The sequence below is a fragment of the Tauraco erythrolophus genome, chromosome 4 (assembly GCF_009769465.1).
Source record: "Tauraco erythrolophus isolate bTauEry1 chromosome 4, bTauEry1.pri, whole genome shotgun sequence".
NCBI lineage: Eukaryota > Metazoa > Chordata > Aves > Musophagiformes > Musophagidae > Tauraco > Tauraco erythrolophus.
The window spans coordinates 26290955-26317263 of NC_141468.1; the positions used below are offsets into that span (position 1 = coordinate 26290955).

Sequence of the window (26309 nt, forward strand, 5' to 3'; positions counted from 1 at the left end):
TGCTGCCTGCCCGCTGGCAGTGCTGTGGAATGTTATGTTGCTAAGCACCAGTGAGAAGACATTAAGTGTTTTGCGTTTGGTGGAAGCAAAGGCCTTGTGCTATTCCAAATAGGCTACTTGGGAACAGGTGTAGAAAAAGCTTTTCAGACTATTAAGTATTAAGTCACCATAAGTTCGGTGGTAGGAATATGCTAGTAGGCAATTTTAAATAGATACTGTGATTATTCTTGCAGAAAGGTTTAAAACATGGAACCGATACTTTAGGAAATGGAAGACCCATCGGATAGTTGCTTGGAAGTTGTTGAAATGGAAAGGTCAGGTGCGGAGCAACCCTCAGCACCCTCACGAGGAAGAGCAGTCGGCGAGGCTGAGAATAGGGACCCAGCAGAGAAGCCTCTGCCTTCAGAAGCTACAGACACCATGCAGTCGGAGGAGCAGTCTGTGTACAGTCTGGAGCAGTCAGCTCTGAAGGAGCAGGAGGAGTCAAGTTCAGCAGAGTGGGAATTACCCAGCGAAGGACTAGGCAACCAAGAAGTGGTCGGAAATAATGAGTGGGATGTATTTGAGCCATATTCCCCATTCAGCGCATCGTCTGAGAGCACATCTCCTGTTACCAGTGACAATTGTACTTTATTTGAAGTAGAAAATTCAGAAAGAGAAGAGCAAACATCTCAAAACTCGGTACTATCAGAGAATACGGCAAGTGGGACAGTAACAGGTAAAGAAGGTATTAAAATGTTGGACATTAGGGCTTTAAAGATGTTTTGCCTTCAGCCTGATTATGGCTTCTTGCAGACCACACCTCCCCTCCCATTCTGTTCATGTTTACCGGTTTTTGGTCTTGAAGGAACTTTTTGAATTCTCATATAAAACATGCTTGAAAAGGTGGGCAACATATTCTTTATCTCAAGTTGCAGTAGCGATTTATAGGCTAATATGGCATTTTTATAGCGTCGTCTTCATTTCCAGAAATGTGCATGAGTATATATCCGTGTTTTGTACATGCATTTGAAAAACAGCAGCGTGTAGTTCACCCGAGTACATGGGCTGCTAACGGTTTAGACTCGACCATAGCAATCACCTCACTACTTCACCTCTCTCAGACTCTCTTGTAACTTACCTGCCACCCTTCTTTTATCCTTTCCTTTCGCCTGCAGTCCCTGAAACGCTCCATCATTTCCTGCACTTGTTCCTCTCCATGTTACTTCCTCTTTCCAATTCAGTGCCCCGTTTTCTTAGACCCTTAGAGTGGAAGGCAGCACGTCCTGCTCAGCGACCCTTTGCAGTATGGAGCTGTTGGCTGCCTTCCTCTTGGCTGGGCTGCACTCAGATGCTCTCATCCTCAGCAGCTGGTGATCGCATCCTAGGAAGGGCACTGTACCAAAGCCAGATGGATTCTTATCTCTAAATCAGAAAGAAGTAATTCCTGGAGCTTCAGGTTAAGTATACCTGGTTCAGAATACAGTCTCTGAATGAGCACCACAACATCAAGTATTGTGTGATAGACAACAGTGATTCAGCCATCGTGTGCTTAGATCAGATCTAAATTGGAGCAGGTGTAGGTAAGATTTTTCAATAAAAGTTTGCTGCGTAAATGGATAACTTTAATTTAAAATTATGCATTTGCAAACAAATAGATTTTCTTACTGTAATTTTTAAAAAACTGTAATATGAATTATTTTTTATGTGGTGACAGTATTATGGTGGATATCTCTTTAAAAGGGTATAATACTGTTTCAGCGTTCAAGTAGGCTGTCTTTCCAGCTCAAAAATCTATGATTGTTCTGTGTTGCAGTGTTTCAATACAATCATCTCGGGGTAAACTTGAGTTCTTTTATTTATGTGTTTGTTTCAAGAAGCATATTAGGAATTAATTTTGGTTTTATTTTTAGGAAGCGTGATTGAAGATGATGAAGCTGTTAGGAGGACTTGGGCTACCTTTGATGAAACTATCCAGTCTGAGAAGTTGTGTCTTGATCAGGAACATTTTCCTGGGAAAGGATTTCAACAGGAGTATCACATGCCTGATGTCATCACTGTCAGAGTACAAACAGGTAAATGATGTCCTTAAACGTGTAGCACTATACATAATCGTACTCTAATCTCAATCTGTTACTAAAAGAAACAATATTTCTATCTTGGAACTTCCATTTTAACAGATTCTGATTCATTCCAAGATGTAGTTGTGAAAATTGAAAGACCTACCTATCATAAACCATTTCTGGGTGGATTTAAGAACAGGATAACAGGAGTGGAATTTCATAATGCAGGATCACAAACAATACCCAAAAAACGACCTGACAAAGAAATTAAGTTATTTTGTAGGGAAACACAGGTAATGGCTTTGTAGTGTCTTTTTAGAATGTTGATTTTGCCACATGGAATAGAATGTTGACACAATTATTTCCAGTAGAAATGAGGAAGTAGATCAGAAAGAAGCATGCAACTGAAAGTATTTAGTGGATGAATATCATTAGCCTTGTGATTTTTGTTACAAATAGCTAATTTTGCCACTTACTGTAATGAGGAAAAAAACTCTCTGTGTTTTGTTATAATCTGACATGCGTTTTTTTCCCCAGACGGTTTTCCAAAAAAATAAGCCACAGCAAACAAAAACACAACATCAACACAGATGACTAAAATTGGCCTGTATGTGTCAGATATGACTGACAAACTAATAAGTCCTGGGAAGTATCTTACAGCGGAAGAATATCATAAACGTAGACTTGAAGCAGTAAGTTCTTATCCGTTTGAAACTATCTGTAAAGCAAAGTATTCTGAAGGTTGTCTGAATATTTAATGAGTGCTCAGAGTGTTCAAAGAGTGAATTTAAAAGTGAACTGCAAAATGTCTGCTTAATCTTCACATTTTGTCATCTTTCAGATATGGGAGAAGCATGTGTTTGCTCTTTGTTTTGAGCAACATTTGAAACCTTACGATTTCTTAAATATTAAGAATTCTGAATTTACTGGTTTATATCTTACAGCGACAGTTAAGCTTCCGTGTAGAGCATTAGGGATTAAAACAGGCTTGTCCCTGTGACGTTCTCGTGATCTCTTTGGAAGGACCTAAGCTACATGCTTAATATATGGCCTCAAATGGATGGAGTATTGCATTAGGATTTAGGAGACCTGCATTCACCTTTTGGGTTTTGTATTCTCTCGCGTTGTTTGTTTAACACACTTAGTAGGGCATCTTCCAATGCTACACCTTGGAATTTAGGCATTCCAAATTGCTTTTTGAAAACTACATATTCAGTGACGGCACACCTAACTTAAGTGTGCTCGACATCATGTGAGGCAGGGCACTGCTTTGTAAATGCTCTAGTTATTAATTTGATTGCTTAAAATAAACAGTCAGAATCTAAATAAATGGAGAAACAGTTGATTCTCCAAGTGTCTAAGTAGGTTAATTGTATTGGCATGGTTGGCAAGATGCTTTGAAATTTTCTGGGTAGAAGTTTTCTTTAAGAACTTCTTATTTGGTGAGCATTAGCTGATGGCAATAAGCATCTTGTAGAAGTGGAACCCAAATAGGCAACCATTTCCTCAGTACTACCAATATGTTTTACTGTGATCATTAGTGCCACTTGCTGAAATCTGTAATGTATCTATAGGTAATCTATAGTGCACCGTAGAGAGACTTCAGCTTGGTGTTGGTTCAAGTTGATGAATTTGCACAGTGCAGTGTAGTTCCATATTGAAATACTAGCTGAAGACGTGTTCAAGAGAAATGTTAGGTTAAGGTGTCTCTAGAGACAGTATAACTGTATTAGTGTGGTTTTGTGATTGGTAGCTTTCAACGCTGAGCAATGCTTATTAGCTCATGGTATGGACCTGGCTAAACTCCTTGTGGTGCAAGTGCTAACTCTGCAGGCAGAATCTCAGGCTTGTGTGTTGTGCTCCGGTGTTGGGTTTGTGTGGTGGGGTTTTGGTAGTGGGGGAGGAGTTGCAGGGATGGCTCCTGTAAGAAGCTGCTGGAAGCTTCCCTGGCTCCAAGTCAGACCTGCCTCTGGCCAGGGCTGAGCCAATCGGTGCCCCTGTGAATTACATATTTTAGAAGAGACAAGGAAACCCACACCAGATGGGACCTGGAGCAGAGAGAGGGAAGGCACAGATGGCTGTCTGTGCTGGGCCGCCCCCCACTCCCATCACCTGGCAGAGGCAGGGCAGCGATGTGGCTTGGAGTGCTCTGAAGTGCCCCGCTCCTGGGGCACCTGTTGGGCAGAGCTTGTCCCGACAGGGCCACCAGAGTTCATTGGGCCAGCCAGGTCCGGTGCAGCTGCAGCGGAGAGGAGTGAGATGTGAGAGGAACAGCTCTGCAGACACCAAGGTCAGTGACGATGGAGCCGGAGGAGGTGTGTGAGAGCTGAGATTCCCCTGCAGCGCATGTTGAGACAACAGGCTGCCCCGCTGCAGCCCATCAGAGAAACGGTGGAGCAGTCTGTGAAGACCTGTGGCCATGGAGGACCCCACACCAGAGCAGGTGGCTGTGCCTGAAGGCAGCTGTGACTCTGTGGAAAAGACCACGCTGGAGCAGTCTGTTGGTGAAGGACTGCACTTTATGGGAGGGGCCCGTGCTGGAGCAGTTTGTGAACTGTAGCCCATGAGAAGAATTCACATCAGAAGTTCATGGAGAACTGTCTCCCATGGGAAGGGACCCCACACTGAAGCTGGAGAAGAGTGTGAGGAGTCCTCCTCCTGAGGAGGAAGGAGCGGCAGAAACAACCACAACCCGCATTCCTCATCCGCCTGTGCTACTGCAGGGAGGAGGTAGACCTGGGAAGAAGAGAGGGGTGGAGGAAAGGTGTTTTTAAGATCTGGCTTTGTATTTCATTATCTTCTCTGATATGATTGGTAACAAATTAAATTGATTTTTCCCCAAGTCGAGTCTGTTTTGCCTGGAACCATAATTAGTGAGTGATCCCTCCCTGTCCTTGTCTCTACCCTTGAGTCTTCTGTTACATTTTCTCCTGTCCATCCCACTGGGGCAGGCGAGGAGCAAGCAAGCAGCTGCATGGTGCTCAGTTTCTGGCTGGGCTAAAGCACAGCAGCTCCCTGTATAGCATACCATAGATGTTTCCCTAGTCTTTAATAGCTACAGCTTTGGAAAGTGGATATTTAATTTTCTTTTTTAAGTTCTGTCATTGGTAACTTCACTTTCATTATTTGTTTACAAACAAAATGCAGATGATTTTGTGTGTATGCGTTGATTTTTGTAACTAGAAGTTTAAAAGAAATTTTGCATATATGTGTCTTAACTCCCAATCTAGACACTATGTAAACTGATAGTAAGAAGAGGACCTCTGCCTACAAAGCTGAAAAGAATAAAACCAATACGTGTCAAAAGACTATTTAAGGAGAGATTTGAAAAAGGAAAATGGATTTTGTAATTGTAGTTTATATTTCAACTTTATTATTTTAGTTTCTTCACTGTACTCACTAGTTATACTTGTGCAGTTACCTAAATAAGTAAGCATACTAATGTTCAGACTGGTAGTACATGACTGTTTTTGTAAGGTTTAAATTAGTTTGAGTACTAGACAAATCTTAGAAAACATAGTTAAGTAGCTAGAAAAAAACAAACAGTTAAGAACAAAGTATTATACTGTTTTGTTTTAAATTCATGATTCTTTGGTATTGTGTCACGTACAGGTGATAGTATTACAGACATATTTCCGTCGTTGGCATGCTATACATGTAGTACAAAATCTGAGGGAAGAAAAGAGGTTAAGGCTGGCATGGGAGGCACAAGAAGAGTTACGGAGGGAAAAAGAGAAAGAAGAAAAACTGAGAAGGGACCATGAGCGAAGACTGAACCCTAAAACAAAAGAAGACTTTGAGCTACTGTACCATGCTTTAGAATGTAAGTTTTTTCTTAAACAGATACTCTTAAATCAGCAAAATAACACAGTTTGTTTAAAACAAACTTATGTTGTTGACGTGTTTCTATAGATACTTCCATGATTTATTATTTTTTTTTACTTATAGTGGAATTTCTTTCATTTTAAAATAATTAGTTGATTGTCATGTATTACTAGAAGTAGAAAAAAGGCCTTGATTCTGTGTAAGCGCTGTTCAGCAGTAACTAAAACATCCCTATGTTATCAACATCCAAAGCATGGCACAAAACAAGCTGCTATGAAGAAAATTAAATCTATCCCAGACAAAACCAGTACACCTTTTTTGGGAAATAATCAGCTTGTAGAATAGTGGTATTTGGCAGTTTTATTATTCTTTTTTTATTCATCTCTAATGTTAAGGTCAGCTAGAGGAACAGGAACTGCTTTTCTGGATCAGAGTTACTTCAATCTTTTACTCTATGTTTAAGATGCTGAAAGTAATGCCATGAAGAAATTAGTATTAAGATCCATCATTCATCATTTAATATATACGTTTTTTGTAATGGATTACATTTTTTCCTAGAATTTTACAGTATATGACTGAGGTTATTCCTTTTGTCCTACTCGTCTTCTACTGATACTTTTCCTCTTTTCTAATTTATTCCATGTTTCACAAAACTGTGTTGTCGAAATTTTAAAAATTTGTTAGGAATCCTACAGGGCATCCTGAAAGACTTATTGTTCCTGGTGGAGTGGATGGTGTCTAATACAGGCAAGCACCTCTAAACTTTCCTGAATAAATAAGGTGAATACTGCAGATAACTGACATAACTTACAGGAGAATAATGTTGCAAATGTAATAAAAAACCTAGAGTAAGTCCTTTTGAAAAAAAAAGAAAACAATAGAAAGCAGCGAATTTGAAACAACATTTAATGCAACTGCAAGAGTTCTGTTTGAAATGTCTCCTTTTAAGCAGGATGCTTGCATTGTGACTTGTAACAACTCGTGTATCTGAGGCTGCAGTGCTTGCTTGTGGTGTAACTTTGACAGTTTGGACATTACGGAGCCTGTAGCAGAGCTGGCCTAGTGGATTACCTGCTGCATTACAAAGCCACTTGACCTACCTTCAACCATCCCAGCTATTTCTTCCATGGTAAACCGAGTATAAATTTGGTGGCATGTGTTATTCATAGAGCTTAGGATCATGATTCAAGAATTCCCAAGTTATACGCTAATCTTTTAGTACCGTCATACTTGGTGTAGCATTGAACAAATCACTTTGTCTGAATGTATAAGTGACTTATAAATATTACTGTTTGTGACAAGCGTAAAAATTATTACTGGTCTTAAACTTCAGAATTTTGGGAATGCCATCTTCATGAGATTTGTGATTCATTAGGGCTTGTTTCTCCCTCTCCCCTTTTCCTTCATAGATAGTTAGCGTTTCACTTCACAAGAATCAAGCCCTTTTAAAGACGTGTCTGACTAGATAATCAAAAGCCAAGATACTCAATTTTTTCTTTTTTCTCTCCACATATGGCAAGTGCTACTTGGTATCTGATTTCCTGCAATATTTTCTTTAAAAAACTGCTTCCTAGCTAATGTGCTACCAAATATATGATCCACTTTTTCTTTTTTAAAGTGTGATGAGTCTTATTTGCAATAGAAACAACAAAGCTGAGTTAAAGTTGTGAATGAATGCTGATATTCACAATATATTTAGATTTAAAAAATATATAAGTGTCTCTTTGGCTTGGTTTAATATCACTGGATTCACAAATAATAAAACTTTCAGCTTTGCATCTTCAGGAATTTAATATCTAGGCAACCGGAAAAAACATGTGCCACTTCAAAACTGGAAAAGAAAACTCCAGTATTTGAAATGTCTTTTAAACATTTTGTTAAAAATAGTCATCTGGTACCAATCTTTTTAGTTTGTTTTTGTTTACCATTGTTGACCAGTTGCTTCTCTACATGGAGACTTGCAGTCATGCTCTTTATTTTAATAGAGCTTAGTGGTTCTAGGAAGTTTTTTTTTTTTACCTGCATCTGAAACTACTTTTACATTCTTACAGTGTCAACGGTCTACACAAGCTAAATCATTGTGACAGTAATAGAATGAGTCTGTTGTCCTCTAGAGGGCTGTGAAGGTTATTGCTGCTGATCACAACAGGGGGATACTGTTACAGGGTCAGCCAGTACGAGCAATTCCTGTTGGTGCAAAAACTTGCCTGTTGGCTGTATGGTGCAAATGAGATGTATCTATATATTCAGTGTGTCTGCATATGGAGTAGTTGATTATTTATTTGAAAAGCATGAACTACTTTGTTTTATGAAAACTGAAATAAAAATTATAATGAGTAAAACCTCTGCCTGTAGAACGGATAATCTAAGAGGAATGTTTTTAGCTTGATTGCATGTATATGGTGAATCAGGAGGTGAGTATTGATGGTAACTGACAGCTTCTTCGTTTCTGTAAGTACAGAATTGCTTACTATATTTATTAGCTCTACCTTTGAAGTTGCTGCTCCCTTCAGGCATATAAAGCTTCATGTAAATTAATTCTATACAGTGCTTTTGTTTGCTGAAATGACTTTATTTAAAAATGTATCTTGTCAGACAGCTGTTATATTAATACCAAAGTTTGGAGACCCTTAAGGAAATGAATGGAAATATTTTAGACTGGGAAACATAAGGTATTGTAGATAAGAAAGAACACGGGCAGAAAATAAACCTTCCTCCTTTCCCTCCTCCTGCCTCTAATCTTACCCGATACAGGATGTTATAGGTTTTTTCAGTAAGTGTGTGTTGCTTGTTGGATTGTTTTCTTTACTTTGGGTTTTGATTTTGCATAACTGTTCCAGAACAATAACAACACTTTGAGATATTGTTCAGGAATGTTGAAGTGTTGGATCTTACAAAATTCCCTGCAAAACTGCAGTTGTATTTGAAATGGAACAGAGTCTTCAGAAAAAACAAGAATAGTTACAATGTATGCAAAGGAAAACACTATACATTAAACACAATTTGATTTTACGAACAGATTTCTGTAAGGGCATTTAGTCTGTGTATTGGCACTTGTAGTCAAAAAATGGATGCTACAAAATAAACCGTGATAGGCACACGTGCGTACTTCTGTGTGCACTCAGAAGTGCAGCAGGTACCTGTGGTTTGGTGATTTGACCCTAAGAGTCAGAAGGCGGGATTCTTGTACCATGTGTACTGGTTCACGTGCCGCTGTCACTGCTATCTTGTGCTATTACGTGCTGCTTCTACTTGAAGGGTTCTGTTGTAGAAGAGAACGGGAGAGTAAAGCAATGACTGTCTAATTCTTAATGCGCATCCGTCTACCTTAGATGCCAAAAGATGATGCCACTGAAATATTCAGTGTCAGACCTGGAGTGCTAAACATGGCCTTCAGTCAAGTTTTATCTCCATTTTGAAGGACCTCAGGCTCATTTACGCAGGGAGAAGCACTAGTATTCTCAGAACTGAGTACTAGTGGCATCGCAGTAAGATTCTGTCCCTAATTTGTTGAGAAGATCTCCATGGTTTCTTTTCTTGTGACTTTGATGAGCAATTGTTTAAAAAGTTCCTATTGCTCATACCTTTTGGAACTGTTTGAGTCTCAGTTATTTTAGATGCAAAATCGTGAAGAAATCATTTCATCACATGTTTCTACAGGAGCTAAATTCTTTTTCTCACATACGGCTCCTTTTTCTCCTAACCCATCTTTGAGTTTGGAGTACAAATTGGCAGTTTGGAGTTGATGTACACACACACTCTCACAGAACATCTGTATAATTTACATTCATTTCTGGGCCATTTTGCCTGTGTTGAAAGTATGCATAACAATCAATTTCCTAACATAAAAATTGGCTTCCATGAATATTGAAAATTAATTATGTTGCTTCTTAAACGTGAAAGTAGAAGTTTCACTGGAAAACATGTTGTAAAAAATGCTCAAAATATTTGTATCTGTAGTATGGAGGCAGGAGGAGACTGAACGGATTAACAGAACTCTTACTGGAGCTGAAAGAAAGGCAGCATTTTGTGGACTTCTGGAACAAGAGACACAGCTGATTGCTTCCATTGGGAGACACAAACTAAACGCAGATGAGGAGAATCAACAAAAAACAATACTGCACTTTCTGAAAAAGGTCAGTGATGTCATTTTAGGCTGAACATAAAGAATACCAAAGTACAGGAACGGAAAAGACATCTGCAAAAAAGACCTGCCAAAAGTATTTTTTTTAGTTTTAACAGTTAATCATGTGAATGCTAATGTTATAAATATCCAAATTATCTGGTTGTTCATGTCAGTGCAATTCAGTACATTTCTTTTTCCAAGCTGAGAATTTCTTAGCTCTGCGACTGATTGAAGGACTAGCAGTGCATCATTAAGACTGTTAATTACCTGTGTCTGTGGTAAATCTCAGGTGTTTATATATAATATAATAAAATAGCACTGAGTGGATGAATTTATTATGTAGCTATTCTGCATAAAGAATGTGATTCTGATGGCTCTGTTAACAGCCTTAGAGGCTCAAATTCTAACAATCCAGAGTGGTTAATTTAAGGCTATAAAGCATCAAGATATTGCATGCCATTCTGTATTTTGTATTGTGTGCATTACAGTGATGTAGGAATTCATGCATTAAACTATGCTCTTTCCTAATCTGTTTTTGAAAATTTAAAAATCTGCCTATTTGCTTCTTTTTCAAAAATACTCAGTTTCACTGATCAAAACTAATGACTAAGGGATTTTCCCTCTGGTATGTTCTATTCATTGTTCTCTATAGTGAAAAGTTCATTATCACATTTAAACTTAAATTCAATCATTTAAGAAAGTATTTGTAAAATTAAACTTTAAGCCTACAGAATGGCTTAATTGATTATTTTTTTTTATTCTTCCCTCAGAAATGTTATCCTTCAGAAACTAGATTTGTCATTTATTTCCCCATTAAGCACAGGCCTCTGGTCATGTGCCTGTCTTTGAAGAAAGTATTTATTCTGTTTTCATGTACAGGATAGAAACCTAGAAGTGCTTTGACTGAATCTTCTATCGTATTCAACTCATTCGTTAATTCACTAGTTTGTTTTCTGGCTGTTTTCATAGTATGTGACATAATATATATTCATAGATTCATAGATTCGTAGATTTCTAGGTTGGAAAAGACCTTAGAGATCATCGAGTCCAACCATCCCTAATCCCCATTAAACCATATCCTCAAGTAGATCATCCACCCTATTCTTAAACACATCCAGGGATGGGGACTCAACCACCTCCCTGGGCAGCCTATTCCAGTGGCTGACAACCCTTTCAGAGAAGAAATACTTCATAACATCCAACCTGAATCTCCCCTGACTAAGCTTATGCCCATTTCCTCTTGTTCTATCACCCGTCACTAATGTAAAGAGCCCTTCCTCTACCTCCCCACCATCTTTTCTCAAGTATTTATAGGCCGTAATCAGGTCTCCCCTCAGCCTCCTCTTCTCCAAAGAAGAGGAGCCCTTCAGGACATGGTTCAGTGGGCATGATGGTATTGGGTTGACAGTTGGGCTTGATGATCTTAGAGATCCTTTCCAACGTTAATGATTCTATGATAATTATGAAAATAAATACTGCAAGAGAAATAGGTTTTTTACTATCTCATTATTCTTTTGTAATTTTGACTATTTTGCGCTCAAAAGTAAAAATGGCAGTTTTATCCAAAATAGACTTTTTTCATTCTTTTTTTTTTGCTGATGTATGGGAACAGGACTGTAACAAGTGATTTGATAAAATCTATTACCTTTCTTCAATTATGAAGAAATTACTTATCTGAACTGCTGGTGGAATTGTTACCGAGTTTATTACTGTGATGTGATTGTATGCTCTGTTACTGCTTTCAAGAATGCAAACAACCAGAAAACTAAATATTTAGGAATGATATCAAAATATTGAATCATTTCTATGTTAAATGTTTGCTTCTACTGTTTACAATCTATTCTGTTATCGTCTCAGAAAAGGAAGCCTGAACATTCAAAACAAATACTTTTAGCTGAGTCTCTATCTTTGTTTTTCCTTTAAAGACTGCTTTCCAATGTCCTACCCTATGTAGATTACTTCCAGTATGTATTCTCACAAGTTTTACAGTTTTCTTACATCTAGGAATCAGAAGCAAAATGTTCTTTAGTACCTGAATTCTTAGTGACAATTGATGTTTGGAGATTCAGGAGATACATGAGAGACAAGAGATGTTCTGTTTTTCCCAACAGTGGACATGTTTCTGAAACACTTACTCCTAATTTATTTATTCATATTTTAAATTTATATATTATGTTTTTCATTAAAGAGGCCGGTTTATTTTAATTTGAAAATCTAGTGAGCCTCTGAACTACTACAATTTTTTCTTTTCATGTTTTTTTATCATGTCAGCTGTAGGGTTGTTCTAAACTGTTGCCATAGATAGCAACCTAACTCAGAGGTAAAGAAAGTAACAATTACTGCATTTCTTGAAAAATAAAATAAATAAAAATAATTTTGGAAATCTCAACATTAAATGGATGGTTTGTTATGACTGTAACAGTGCAATTTAAACACTTCAAACTGTAATGTGAAACTTATTGTTGGAGTGCTAGATTATAGATTATTCAGTTATTACTTGAACTTTGAGCTAATAATGTTAATCTGGACACTTGCCAGTCAAAGTTGAAATAACACCTTTCACATCTGAAGACTGCAAGCATTTCACTTTGCTACAACAGCCAGTTTGATATGAAACTTGCTTCTCCATGGAAACCTTTGTTCACTTCTATGCTACTTTAAGCATGTACCTCCTCATACATGTGTGCTTGTACCATGGTTGCTACTGGTTGTGTGTGCGCTGCATTCTAGGGGTTTCTTTTTTACGCTGATCTCATTCTTCTTTAGCATTTGTATTTTGAAGAGGAAGTACTTGATTAAGCTTTTATACAGCAATCATATTTTCTTAAGAGAATTTGTGTAACTATTAACTCTTGCTTAGTTCATACCTTTCATGCTTCGTGCTATTTCTGCACCTGTCCTATGGATTTTTTTTTTTTTTTTACTTTTCTTACCTTTTTCTCTCTGTATCTGTGGTGGTGTGTTTCTCTCCTCAGGTGCTTTTTTTATGTTTTGGCATTGGCAGCAGAGTGCAGTTATAGTAGTCATGCTCTCTGAAGTAGTACAGATAACAGGATTATTGTAAATTCTGCAGCACTGCCAGCAGACTAACAGGCAAAAAAATCTCGAAGTTTTAGTTTTCTCACATCATTTTTGAATACATGAAAACAGTCCTGAGATCAGAGAGCTTGTGATTCTTTCTGAAATACTAGAAGTCTTCCTATTGATGAGACCTCTGTATTTTATATTTTTGCAGTAAAAAGCAACATAATTTGTTTCTAAATTATTTTATAATACCCAGTTATGATGAGGCAGTAAGAAAAAATTACAGAACTTACAGATACAATATCTTGCTTTGAATAATTTAGACATTATCATAATATTGTTGGTCTGTGTTAAGGGTTGTTTGCAGAGTGGAATACCAAGGCTGCTAGCTGATATATGGATTGTTGCAAATTTATCAGAAGAACCTGGTTTTAATAACCATTTCCTAAGGTAAACTCTGCCCATTGACTCTCCCTATCATAAACAAATGACCTTTCTGTTTTAAGTGATTTTACTGAAGATGATCAAATGCTGGTACTGGATTAACAGCTGCGTGGAAAATGGTGATTTTTGCCAGTCTATTATACAAAGGAGTTACAGCATGATATAGCTTCTAAGTTGGCGGGTGGTTTTCGTTGTTTGCTTGGGGTTTTGTTTTGGTTTTTTTTTTTAGAATTTCTAGTACTGTACAAAGACAGTGAAACAAAGTCGTGAAGTTCCAGTAGAAGGCTCCCTTTTTATGACAGAGAAAATCGTGTCTTTCTAGTTTTGCAGAAGTTCAAAGATTTCACTTAGGAATTAAGAATTTTATTTTTTTTACTAATGTCTGGTTTTGCTATTGCATTTCTTAATCAATTTTGGCTCTGAATCGTGACCTCTGATTGACAACACCACCTTTAATTAGAGTTCCACCCCCACTGATAGTGTAATTAAATGTCAGTTATTCCATGTCAAATCGTTTTTTTAATTATTTTGTCTTTCTTTTGCTTACCTAACTGTATATTTTATTTATTTAAAAGTGGGGAAAGCTCTGTTTTGATTGTGGTGGTGACTAATCATTTCTGTTCTAACTATCTGATATTCTTGATATTTTCATGAGTTATCTCCATGGTAAGCCTGTATATTTGATCAAAATAATGATTACATCAATGCTGGGGTCGTATCCAGAAAACTACTAGGCATGTGAATGCTGCACAAAGTGTTGCTGTAGTTAACTCATGCTGAGACTGCAAAGTGAAGTTTACTGGGGTTTGTGAACAATCAAGTTCTAAATGTAGTGAAAGAGAATGATTAATACACAGAGTGAGGTTCCAAATAGCTGTCCCAATTAAGGAAAGAGTATGGAGTTTGGTTAGTGATAGTAATTTCTGTTGGACTTTGATACCTGCTTCCACAGTGAACTAGCTCCCTGTGTAACAGTGTGGTTTGCAACCCAAGCCAGTCCTCTAGAAAGAGGAGAATGCTCGGACTTTTCAAATTGAGTAGTGCAGCTGACACCATGTAACTTCTCACTGTCTGTAAGGATGTGCAAAGAGACAATTGACGCAGTATAGGCGTATGGTATGTGGTGAAGTTAGCAAACAAAAAGCTAGCTGAAGTATCCGATAAGCTGTAAACTCGTGCTCTGCCTTAGTCAGCTTTAACAAAGTCTGTGCCTTCTATCCATCTGTGTAGCTAACATAAATAAAACAGTTCCCTGGAGATGTTTTGTACTGCAGTAGATTCTGAGGCTTTAAATTTGCAATCTTTACACAGTCAACAGTCCCATTGATTTTTGCTGATAGTTTAGAGGGATTTATGACTGCAAGATGAAATACAGAGCAAATGTATTCTAACACTACTGTCAGTAAATTCTTTTTAAAGAAGTAGAGCATATCCCTGTAGGAGAATATTATTTATTTTTACTATACTATAAGTCAAAATTTTCATGACCTGCAGCTTTAAATAAAGTATACAATTGAATACTTAGCCTGGTGGAAAAGGTGCTATATAAATATCGACAATAGAATTAGCTTTTTGTATTAGTCAAGCATTAATGTTAAGTCTCTGTTTGCTCTGGTGAAACTCAATGTACCACAATGCACTTGTTCAGCTGGTGATCAGATTATAATAGCTCAGAATTATACAAATTGTTTCTGAAGTGTGCACAACCTAAGAGATGGAAAGCGTATGATGGAAAAATCACTGAAATGGACACACAGTACACACTCCGTGCCAGAGAACTATTTGAAATCTACCGCAGCATTAGCATGAACGACATCCCAAAAGATGAGAGAATAGATATACTCTTAACACTCAGACGTACAGTGAAGGTAAGTTTTATTTTTCTATTCATGTTTAGCTTGAAGCTGTACTTCCCAAAGGTGGTCACTTAATTGTGTTGACACATAATCAATGCTTCTTTTGGCAAACAGATGCCAGGATGACCAGCTGGCAGCAAGAGAAAGCCTAGTGTACCACCTGCCATGAGAATGTAGTTTACATTCCAGATATACTCTAAATTCATATTTCACTTTGTGATATGCACATTTTTTCTTCAAGTTGTGTTAGAATTTTAACCCTGTAGTTTCAGACTTTTTTGTATATTAATACATAATACAATTTTAATACAAAGTTTAGCTTAATATTTGTAGCAACTTGATGAAAACCAAAGCAGAGATGTAAGTGACTATTACAATTTTTTTTTTCGCAGTTCTTTGAAATTTCTGTTTAGAACCTTATCTTTCTGTTGGTTTGGGTTACCAGTTTTATGGTTGGCGAATACTGATTTTTTTTTTTTTTTTTAAATTTGCCCCTCACTCCCCACTCCCACTGCTGCTGCCAGTGTTCCCAGTGAATTAGAAGATGACTGCATTTCTTTTGGTCTTTCATATTATTATTTTTTTTTTCAATTCATGTACCAAAAAAAAGAGTTTCAAGGTACTTTCAAGCTGATACTATTGACATCAAACTAGAATAGAATGCAGCTTCCTGCTCTTACTAAAACAAACGAGCATCTTGCTGTTTGCTTTAGCAGTACCGGAATTTGATCTAAAGCCAATATAGCATTGGGAGCATTGCTGTTTTATGAACTCCTGCCTGTTGTAATATGTCAATATTGCTGTAGTGAACAAATTCTAGAATTTCTGTAAATTAGCACTGTATTTTAGGTGAGAAAACATTGAATTTATTCACCTCTATCTCTCTCTGGAGGATCTCCTGCTAAGCATTTGAAATATTCAAATGACTAGTTTCCAAATAAACTCATAACGTCCTCCATGCCGTGTGGTGGATTTTTTTGTTTGACTTTTTTGGTGGCAGCTTTTTTTTTTTTTTTAAAACTATCTACTGTGTATATATGTTACATCTATCACATAGTCAAAGGAAGCTTCTTAGGGACATGTTTATTGGGGCTTTTGGAAACTGAAAACTTTGCATGTGTTCATTGCACATTTTGCAATGCCTCCAGGTTTACAGTTCCTCACGGCTTTGTTACATATACAGGCTCCTTAAAGCAGAATCTGTAAACATTCTTGGTTTTTTAGTTCTTTACATTAGTTTTCTTGGAGGTTGGTTTCCTAGGATGCTAAGGGGTTCTTATATGAACGTGTTCTTATGTGAACATACAGAGGTATAAATGATGATTGTCGTAGAATCTGTAGTTTGCTTTCATATCTGCAGTAGAATTATTTTGTTTGTTTGCTTCCTTATTGTTTGTTTTCCTTTATGTCTGCTTTCAGGAACATGAATGTAAATTAACATGGGAAATAGTGGAATTAATTGACAGGGAAGTTGATCTTATGTCGAGAGCGGTGAAAGAATACAACTTAGAAGGACTGAGAAAAAGAATTTGTACATTATTTCTTCAGTATATTAAAACTCCAAAGTTTAACCCTGAAGTTGCTAGGATACTTAAGGTATTATTCTTATTTTGCAGTCCGACATAGCAGCCATTGAGCTAAGGATGATGGAGAAGGGGAATGGAAAACAATGAAAGCTTTTTTATTTTACGTTTTGCTGTAGAATTGCTGGAGGAGTTCCTCAAGAAGTAGCAAGTACAGATGCTTTATATAAATAATCTTATATGCTTATATAGGAAGCATAAGGCATAGACATGAGTATAAGAACCTGACAAGTGACTGGTAGCACTGAGAGAGCCCAGGAACTCTATGTATGAAAAATCTGAGAATTATAAATGGTAGATCTTATGGGATAGTAACAGTAAATACAATAGCAAATGAGGAACCAATAGAGCAAGCAATTATAATTTTCTTCACTGGACGAAGGGCAGCATCCCATGTGTCCAGAAAGGAACAACATTGCCATTGTCGGTGATGTCTGATGAGCTTGCACCTAAGCAAGAGCTGTTAACGAGCTTCTGTTTTACAACCAGTTGCTACTTAATGAGAGACAGATATGGAGATCGTGGTAGACACCTCTCAAATTGTATGAGTTTTGTGACTAGAGATTACAACTAAATATATGATTCACTGTTATGTGTTGCTGCTTTGGGCAGCAGCATGTATTCTGCATCTATGAGAAGAGGGTTCCTTTTACAGTGTTTGATGGTATCTAAGGTGTAGAAAATCAGTAAATGTTAATGGGATTTAGAACCAACTAACAGTTATCTTACAGTAGGTTTATGAACAGGGTTACCTAGATGTGTCGTAGCAGAGACTGGAGATGGGAGATCTTTTTCTTCTGTGACTTTTGGTTAACTGTACCTTGAGCTGAAAGCTGAATTGCACCTATATTTGTATTTGAGTCATGTAACCTTCTGTAGACTGTAAAAAAGGTGGCAGTTCATCAACAGTCAAAGTGACCAAATCCTCAGGGTACTTTTAAAAGAAGGCAAATGACCACAATAGGTAGCTGGTTTATCAGAGTACTCAAACAAACTACCCAATTACAGACTTGGACCTTCTGCACAGACTACGTTACATTCTTTCCAGAACCCATGAAGCTGTATGAGGGTGAAGAGGTCATTAGCAAATTTAGTTTATTATCTTCCCCTGTGTTGTTTTTAGACAAGTAGTTGTCATGATTTTATATTCCTATGCCAAAATATTAGTGTGCCCGTAATCTCAGGGTTTTATCTTTGACATAAAGGGCAGATTCTATGTGAAAAATTAAATGCAGAAGAATTAGTTTATCTTTTTGCTGTGTTGTCATCTTTCCAGAATGGCTCGCAATCTGCATACATAAAAGTGCCAACACAAGCACTGGAGCACGATGTCTAGGATCTTCGTGTAGCTCAAAATTAATTGACTGATTTGTATAACTGATTTTAACAAGTATAGTAAGAAAATAGAATGGCTTTTGATTTTCTATTTAAAAAAACCAAAACACCCTATTGGATATTTTAAAATAAATACTGCTGGCGTTTACATATTAGAATACTTCCTTGAATGTATGTAAAATGTGTTCCAATAGAGTTAGGCCGACACACAAGTAATACAAAGATACTTTGCAGTAAATTAACTTTTTTTTTTTAAATCTTTTAGGTTCCACCGGATCCCTTAAAGCTTTACAAAAATGTTAACTTCTGTCATAGTTGTGAAAATTACTTACCATCTACTGAGTTTCCCATTCCTGCTAACTCCCGCACCATTGGCAGATGTCGCTTGTGTTGCAAGCTTGATAATGAGGCTCGGCGACGAGAAGCATTTTTGAAGTACAAACTTATACTAGAAAATCTCAGAAAGTCTGAAACTGATTATCAGGATGATGCTAAAATTGTTTTCTTAGTTCAGGTACTGTCTGAAAGAGCATTGCTAAAAATGGAAACCAGTGGCTTTGACTATAATTTTTCCTTTATCTTGTGTATGTTGTTGACAGGTGGAGAAATAGGCCAGAAGTGACAAAAACTTCTTCTTGTGAGGTGGGATGTTCCATACCATAAAGAAGAAGCACTTAAGCTCTTGAAATATGGCTGTACTTTAAAAAGTGGTTACAAGCTATACATTAAAAGAAGGTAGAAGTGTAGCTGACAGATCAAAGAATCAGATGATCCAAATTCTACTTCTGGTTCTGCTACGGCCATCCTGTTGGTTAAAGATACTGGCATCATCTGTAAAGCACCAATAATGTTTTTGTGACTATAATAGTGTTCAAGACATAATGCTAGTGAAACATGTTGAGCCCCATTATTTGAACTTAGTAATACAACTAAATCGTTTCATGACAAGGTTTTGACAAACTGAGGTTTTGACATTCCTGTTCTATGTCAGTAGAATATCTGTGTAGTTGGAAGTTTTACTGGTTTGCGTTTATTAGGAGAGGGATTCACTAAATATTTTAATTTTCTGTTTTTTTTTTTACTGTCATCTGTTATAATCTGTAATCTTCTGCAATATTACTAAGTAGCTAATGTTTCTTAATAATCATTACTGGAACAACTCAGTTCAAAGAACTTCTAGCCTCTGTCTTCAGCAAATTATCTCTTTTGTTGTTGTTACTTATTTTGTCAACAAAATAATTTGACATCCAGAATACACTAGGAAGGTTTTAAATCCAAGGGAATTGCAAAGTGTTATTTATTGAAAATATTGAGCAGCCGAGATTTATTTGAACTTTCTGAGATTTAGTAGTAAAAAATCTCTACATCTACATTCATCGAGCAGTTTTTTAACTCTATTTTCAGTATGTCTGAAACAACAACCAACCAAACAAAAGCCAGTCGTAAATATCTGACTTATATTAAGTCAGATTGGAAGAATTTGGATTCTTTAATTATCATGCCTTTGTTAAGAAATATTATCAAAGAACCTGGATTTTGTAGATGATGTTCATCCATATTGGTTTTCACTTAAGCTGAAAATTTTTTTGTCTGTGTCTAACTCAGTTTACCTTAATATGTAAACATCCTTCAAAGTCTTTTGGACCTCTCACATCACATCACTTGTGATGACTGGTGGCTGTTGATTCACTGAAACATGACTGCTTTTTAGCTGCTGACACTTGCAGGTCTGTTTGTGGTTGTACCACTGCAACATCTCTAGATACCGTGTCGTTTTCATGCAAATTAACTTCAATTTCTCTTTGGAATTGTAAATAACTAAACTACAAAGGTCTGTATCTTAAATCACTAATTTCCTTGGGTTTTTTTCCTAACATTTCCTTAAATTATTAATTTTTTTCTTTGCTACTTGTTTTTTAACCTTTCCTTTCCCAACAGCCATCTGTCTCCTACTTACTTATAGCCAAAAAAATGCACTAAGGCATCTAGAAATGACTTCAATGATCTGGATGAGGGGATCGAGTGCACCCTCAGCAAGTTTGCAGATGACACTAAATTGGGAGGTAGTGTTGATCTGCCTGAGGGTTGGGAGACTCTACAGAGGGTCCTGGACAGACTGGATTGATGGGCCAAGGCCAACTGTATGAAATTCAACAAGACCAAGTGCTGGGTCCTGCACTTGGGCCACAACAACCCCCTGCAGTGTTACAGGCTTGGGGAAGTGTGGCTGGAAAGCTGCACAGCAGAGAAGGACCTGGGGGTGCTGGTTGACAGCCGATTGAACGTGAGCCAGCAGTGTGCCCAAGCAGCCAAGAAAGCCAATGGAATCCTGGTGTGTATCAAAAACAGTGTGGCCAGCAAGAGCAGGGAAGTGATTGTCCCCCTATACTCAGCACTGGTGAGGCCACACCTGGAGTACTGTGTCCAGTTTTGGGCCCCTCCCTTCAAGAAGGACGATGAGGTGCTGGAGCGGGTTCAGAGAAGGGCAACAAAACTAGGGAAGGGTTTAGAGAACTTGTCCTCTGAGGAGCAGCTGAGGGAGCTGGGACTGTTTAGTCTGGAGAAGAGGAGGCTCAGGGGGGACCTTATCGCTCTCTACAATTACCTGAAAGGAAGTTGTAGGGAGATGGGGGTCGGTCTCTTCTCCCATGTTATGAATGACAGGACGAGAGGGAATGGCCTCAAGTTGCGCCAGGGGAAATTTAGGTTAGATATCAGGAAGAATTTCTTTACAGAGAGGGTTGTGAAGTATTGGAACAGGCTGCCCAGGGAGGTGGTGGAGTCCCCATCCCTGGAGGTGTTTAAAAACCATGTAGATTTGGTGTTGAGCAGAATGGTTTAGGGACCCTGACAGTGCAGGGCGAATGGTTGGACTCGATGATCTGGAAGGTCTCTTCCAACCAGAGGATTCTATGATTCTATGACTTGGGCACAACTAGAAGTCTTTTGCAGCAGCTATGACAGCTTCATTCATTGCCTGGTGCAGCACTGTTACTGGCTCTGATTGTATTGTCGGTGGATAGATGCAAGACTTTTGTGAGAAGATAAAAGATTTTTCTTCAGATCTCTGCATACTGATTCTGTGTTCTGACCACCTATAGGAGTGCTTCTAAGGTTTAAACGGCAAAAAGCAGTTGATGAGAGTTACAGTAGCTCCACTGAATCCTGCTTACTGCAGCTTAAGACCTTTTTGGTATCAAAATGAACTAGTTCAGCAAATGTGTCAAGTCCTGCGGCTGCCTTTTGTTCTTTCAGAGGGTTTAACTATGCCATGCTCCTTAGAATCAATAGTACATACTATGGCTTGGATTTTTCTTGATGAGCAACATCCTAATGGGAATGTTTGTATTCATTTTAAGTTACAAATACACTAAACTCCTTTATTGGTTTGGTGCCTACCCTCTTTTCCCAGTCTCAGCTGCTGAGCCTTCGATGATACTTGCTCTCAACCTGTCAGATGACAGTGCTTGAAGGCAATTTCTGTTCCATGTGAGCACAGAACAAATTATTAGGGGAGTGGGAGGGAAGCATCATTTGAAATTGATTAACTGTAAAATTTTGCAGCAAAACGCATGGCTACCTTTAAAAAGTGCAAAAGAAGTCTCTTAAATCAAACTCTTCCTCATAACCTGAGGTGTTTTAACATAGAACAAGTTTTTGCCTATTTTTCAGATGGAAAAAAAAATTGTAATCCAGGAAAAAGGAAGAGTCAAATTATGGATCTGCTTTACGTGGACCCTGTGTGCCTCAGTATAGATTTTTTGCAAGACCTTCTGAGATGTGTAGCTTAGCACACAAATAGTAGTACTTGCTAATATATCTGCTTACAAATTTCTGGCTTCTAAGAAGATACAGAAGTTATTTAAAATTTTGTGAAAAGAAGGAAACACCGAAAACAGAAGCCAATTAGTGAAACCTAATAAAGGAGGCCCTATAGGACCAGATTTAAGATCAGATGTAAGAGCAGTCCTATGTTGTTGGAATCAGTAGGCACAGATTTTTGCCAGTGGACGTTCAAAGCACAGCTTTTATCTTACATTTTCCCTGCAAGAATTTTTTGGAAACAAGATGAATGAGAACACATGAAGCTACGTTTCACTAACGCACTGTGTTGGTATAGTTTCATTCATCCTTTGTCAGGAATTTAATAAGTAACATGTAAGCACCATTATTTAATTAATTAACTCAAGATTTATTTTTAGAGGAATAAGTCTTCTTCAATTTGCTCTTTCAGAAGAAAACTTTAGAAGTCTGTTGTTTACAGACTCCTGTAGATAAAAGTCTTCTAATAATTTTCCATGACTAATACAGAGAAGAATTAATGGAGGGTGACAGAAAAACTTGCCAAAGTTCAGTGGTAACTGCTGTCTGAGTTCGTTTTTTTTTTTTAATTCAAGAGGTTGTTTTTATCAAGATTTAGTAATGATTTCAGATGGCTAGTAATAAATTAAACAAATGAAGATTGACGTAAATTAACCTTAGACATAGGTTAAAAGTACATTTAAAGGCCTTTCTGTACTAGAAAAACTTTACAAACAGACCTTCTATTATTTTTTGTTAATATTGTAGCATAGCTACCTGATTTTATAATCTCATTTGGTAAAATGAACAACAGTATCACGAGCACAATAAACTCTTCATATGTCAACAGTAGAGTGAGGGGAAGAAAGCAAAGCAGGCAGTGATTTGGGGTCTGTCACAGGTGGGAGTTTTTCTTGTCCTAATTTCCTGCATTTTCCAGACCATATTATTCTGATTATATGTAAACTTTAAGCTATTTAGTAGTGTAATATCTGATTTATTGAATAACATCAATTCTGAATCCAAGAATGAAATGGTGACATCATCTCAGTAATGACAGAGATGGATTATTGTTGTTAACCAAAAAGGTCTGAACAGGCTTAAGTATGCTACATGGGAAAAAACATGAGATTTAAGAAGCTTTATAAGAGCATTTAAGCATTCAGAATGTCAACAGAAGATATGAATTGCCATTAGCAGAGACAATCAAAGTAAGAATGTGATGTTTTAGAGATGATACAAGAAAAATGCAGTTAATAATTGCCACACCATGCTAAAGGAGGATGTTTATGTCTAGACATTCTTTAACCAAGTGATTATATGACATATGCATAGAAAATTTTTTTACTCAAACCTTTATTTGGGTTTTTATATGGTTGCAATGCTTTTTTTGTAGAATGAAACATGCTTATTCTTTTTTAACCCTGTTTTCCATTTCAGCATCAAGATCTGCAGTACATGATTGAGAACATATGGGGTTGTCAGTCAGCTCTCAGTGCCTGCAGTGACCTCTATGATTTGGTTATGGTCAGATGGGATAAGCAGCGTGAGTGGTCTCCGTGGAACACTATACTCCTCACTAAAGATGAGGCAGATGCACATCTTAAGCTGTGTAATCTTAAGAAGGTAAATTTTGATGGGCTTAATTTTTTACAATATTGATGTTATGTTTCAGTAGAATCTTGTGCCTAATGATGTTTGGCCAAATTTAGTCCTTCTACTCATCCCTGTTATAATTGGCCCATTGTGACTATTTCAATGATTGCATCTGTACTGTTAAATAAAGCAGGCATTAGTCCAGAGGGCAGCTGGCATGTACAACTCCTGTCCATGTACCTGAACTCTGGCTTGCCCTGGTTCTCTCTCCCAAAACACAAGAAACTAAGTGGCCTCGTCCACGCTGCCTACTGAGAGCGGTGCCATGCCTGTGCTCTTCCCTCAGCTGTCATCAGATCAGCTGAGGGCTGGCCTGGGTGGAAAACATACTAAAGACTAACCATAAATACTGTGACAATTCTGTGCCTGTGCTCTTGCACATGCTCTGGCCTCATTAGTTTCTGGCCTTATAATTTCTCATCAAATAACAGAACGGGTCTGTCTAAATTTAACCGTTTGTCATAATAAAATTTGTATCAATTTCCTTTCTTACATGGATGTCATTTAAGCACCCCTGACAATGTAATCTTATACTTTGCAATTAAGCAATAAAAACATAGTTGTTGTTCTGAGTTAAAAACCTTCAGAATTTGTTAAAGAAGTCATTGAAACTGTGTATTTTTACACCACTCCCTGCAAATTCCATATCTAAACATGGTAGTCTGGTAAATATCTCACCCAGCTGAACATCATGCGGTGGAGTATTTAGTATTCTAAGGCACGGGAGAATCCCGTGACTTGTGTTTGTCCTGCAATTAGTAACGGGTTATTAAGCCTTTCACCTCTAGGTTATTGATTTATGTAAGTAGTGATCTGAGGTCGTTGTTGTATCGCATCCTTTTGTTCAGAGTGTTCTTAATTCAATTTCTAGCACAATATGTGTGCGTCACATTCAACTTCAGCTGTTACTCATTGCCTGCTTTTTGGAAGTCTGAAGAGTATGTGATAACTAAACTGATGGAGAAAATTAATTGCTCTCTTAATGAAAGATTTGCTTCGGAGACAAAATATATCAGTCAGGGAATTCTAAAGGTAGAGGGAATTCTGTCATCCATGATATTTTTTTGTATGTGCCCAGCTTGTGTCTTCAAGCAGATACATGTTTATGTGAGCATTAGCTTTAAAAGGTAAAATCAATTTAAAGCTGGAAATTCCTTCATTTCTTTCTCACTTTCACTTAACAAGGCTGTTCAAACAGTCTGAATCTAGTGATGCTTCTCTGCATCCGTAAATTTATCTTACTAGCATTATGGCAGGCAAAGATTCTGATTATGCACTTACCTGGTTTAACTTCATCAGTCTGGATGTCATAGTCAAAGAGATGCCATTAACTTGATTAGGTCCAGAGCTTCAGTGGAGGTGGGAGTTAGGCCAGAAGAGTAACAGGTAAGGTATGCAAGCTTACCTGAAAACTGTTTTTTCACTTAGCTCTTGCTACAAAAATAGAAATGGGCCAGCTATAGTGAGGAGTCACCTCTCTTCACTGATAATGGCCAAAGCTTTGTTTAAAAAAAAAAAAAAAGAGCGTGAAATGAGGAAAATAAAGTAAAGTTAAACTGTTGTAAGTTTAATCATTATTTCTCATTCACCAAAACAAAAAAAGGCCTCTCAAAAACGTTCTTTAATAGCAATTATTCATGACGATGACTATAGCAATAGCAAAGGGTTTTTTCAACTAAGTATTCTGGTTATTCATTACATCATCTGAACTACTACTGATCACTAGAAATTTAGGAAAATGTCACTGCTGAATGCAAAGGCTGACTGAAATGCTGCAAAATGCGAGCTGCCATGATTATTTGTAAATAATCACTCTGATTCTTGTCAAGGAAGTTTCCTATAGTCATCACTTTGCAAATGTTGATATTCAAGCATTGCCTTTTTTAATTTTCAAAAGTAAGTAAAATGTTCTTACCTGAAAAGAAATAAATTAATTTTATCTTGTTCAGATCAAAAAATGCCAGAAGTTTTTATGTTCTTAAAAGGTGACTAATATTTCACAAGGAGTGGTTAGCAATTTTCACTATTGGGCCATGAGGTAGCAGTATAGAACAACAAAATATTTCATTATGTATTGTATATGAATAAATTATCTGTCTTAGTTTATTAAAGGGTCACTATTTATATTGTCTAAAATATGAAGAAACATATAGGTTGCTAGATATTTTAATATTATTTAATGGAATTTGATTTTTTTTTTTTCCTTTCAGGCTTATGAAGCAGCATTTATTCACAGAATAAAACATAAGCATATCCGGGCAAAACACTACTTTGCTCAGATTCCAGCAATGACATCATTTTTGCATAGAAGTGACAATCAGGCTAATGCAAATGACTTTTTAATAGCTACGTCTATTCCTACTGGTAGGAAAACATAACTCTTAGGCGAAGTTAACTGAAGTTAAAGAAGTTAACTGAATTATTGATTAATACAATTTCCTTGGTCTTAAAGAAATGTACTTTTTCATCAATACCTTAATTGTATTACAAACAAAAAAAATAAACTTCAGAGGATAAAGTAATTTGATCTTGACCTGTCAATATAACTGCATTTCATGTTTTGTAACCTTATTACTTAAAAAGTAAAATGTTGTTGATAAGCTTTGTGAATTCTGAA

At 37.1% G+C, this 26309-nt stretch overlaps 1 protein-coding gene across 1 annotated transcript; it reads left to right on the plus strand.

Annotated features, from left to right (window-relative positions):
* The first annotated feature begins 267 nt into the window (after positions 1–267).
* IQUB (IQ motif and ubiquitin domain containing) lies at positions 268–26071 on the plus strand. Its single transcript, XM_086609905.1, is given in 12 exon segments — positions 268–718; positions 1893–2054; positions 2160–2335; positions 2580–2610; positions 2613–2734; positions 5655–5865; positions 9828–10003; positions 15159–15329; positions 16737–16913; positions 18501–18749; positions 23477–23662; positions 25903–26071. Coding segments are annotated over 12 exon segments (2280 nt in total). The 3' UTR covers position 26071.
* The last annotated feature ends 238 nt before the right edge of the window (positions 26072–26309 follow it).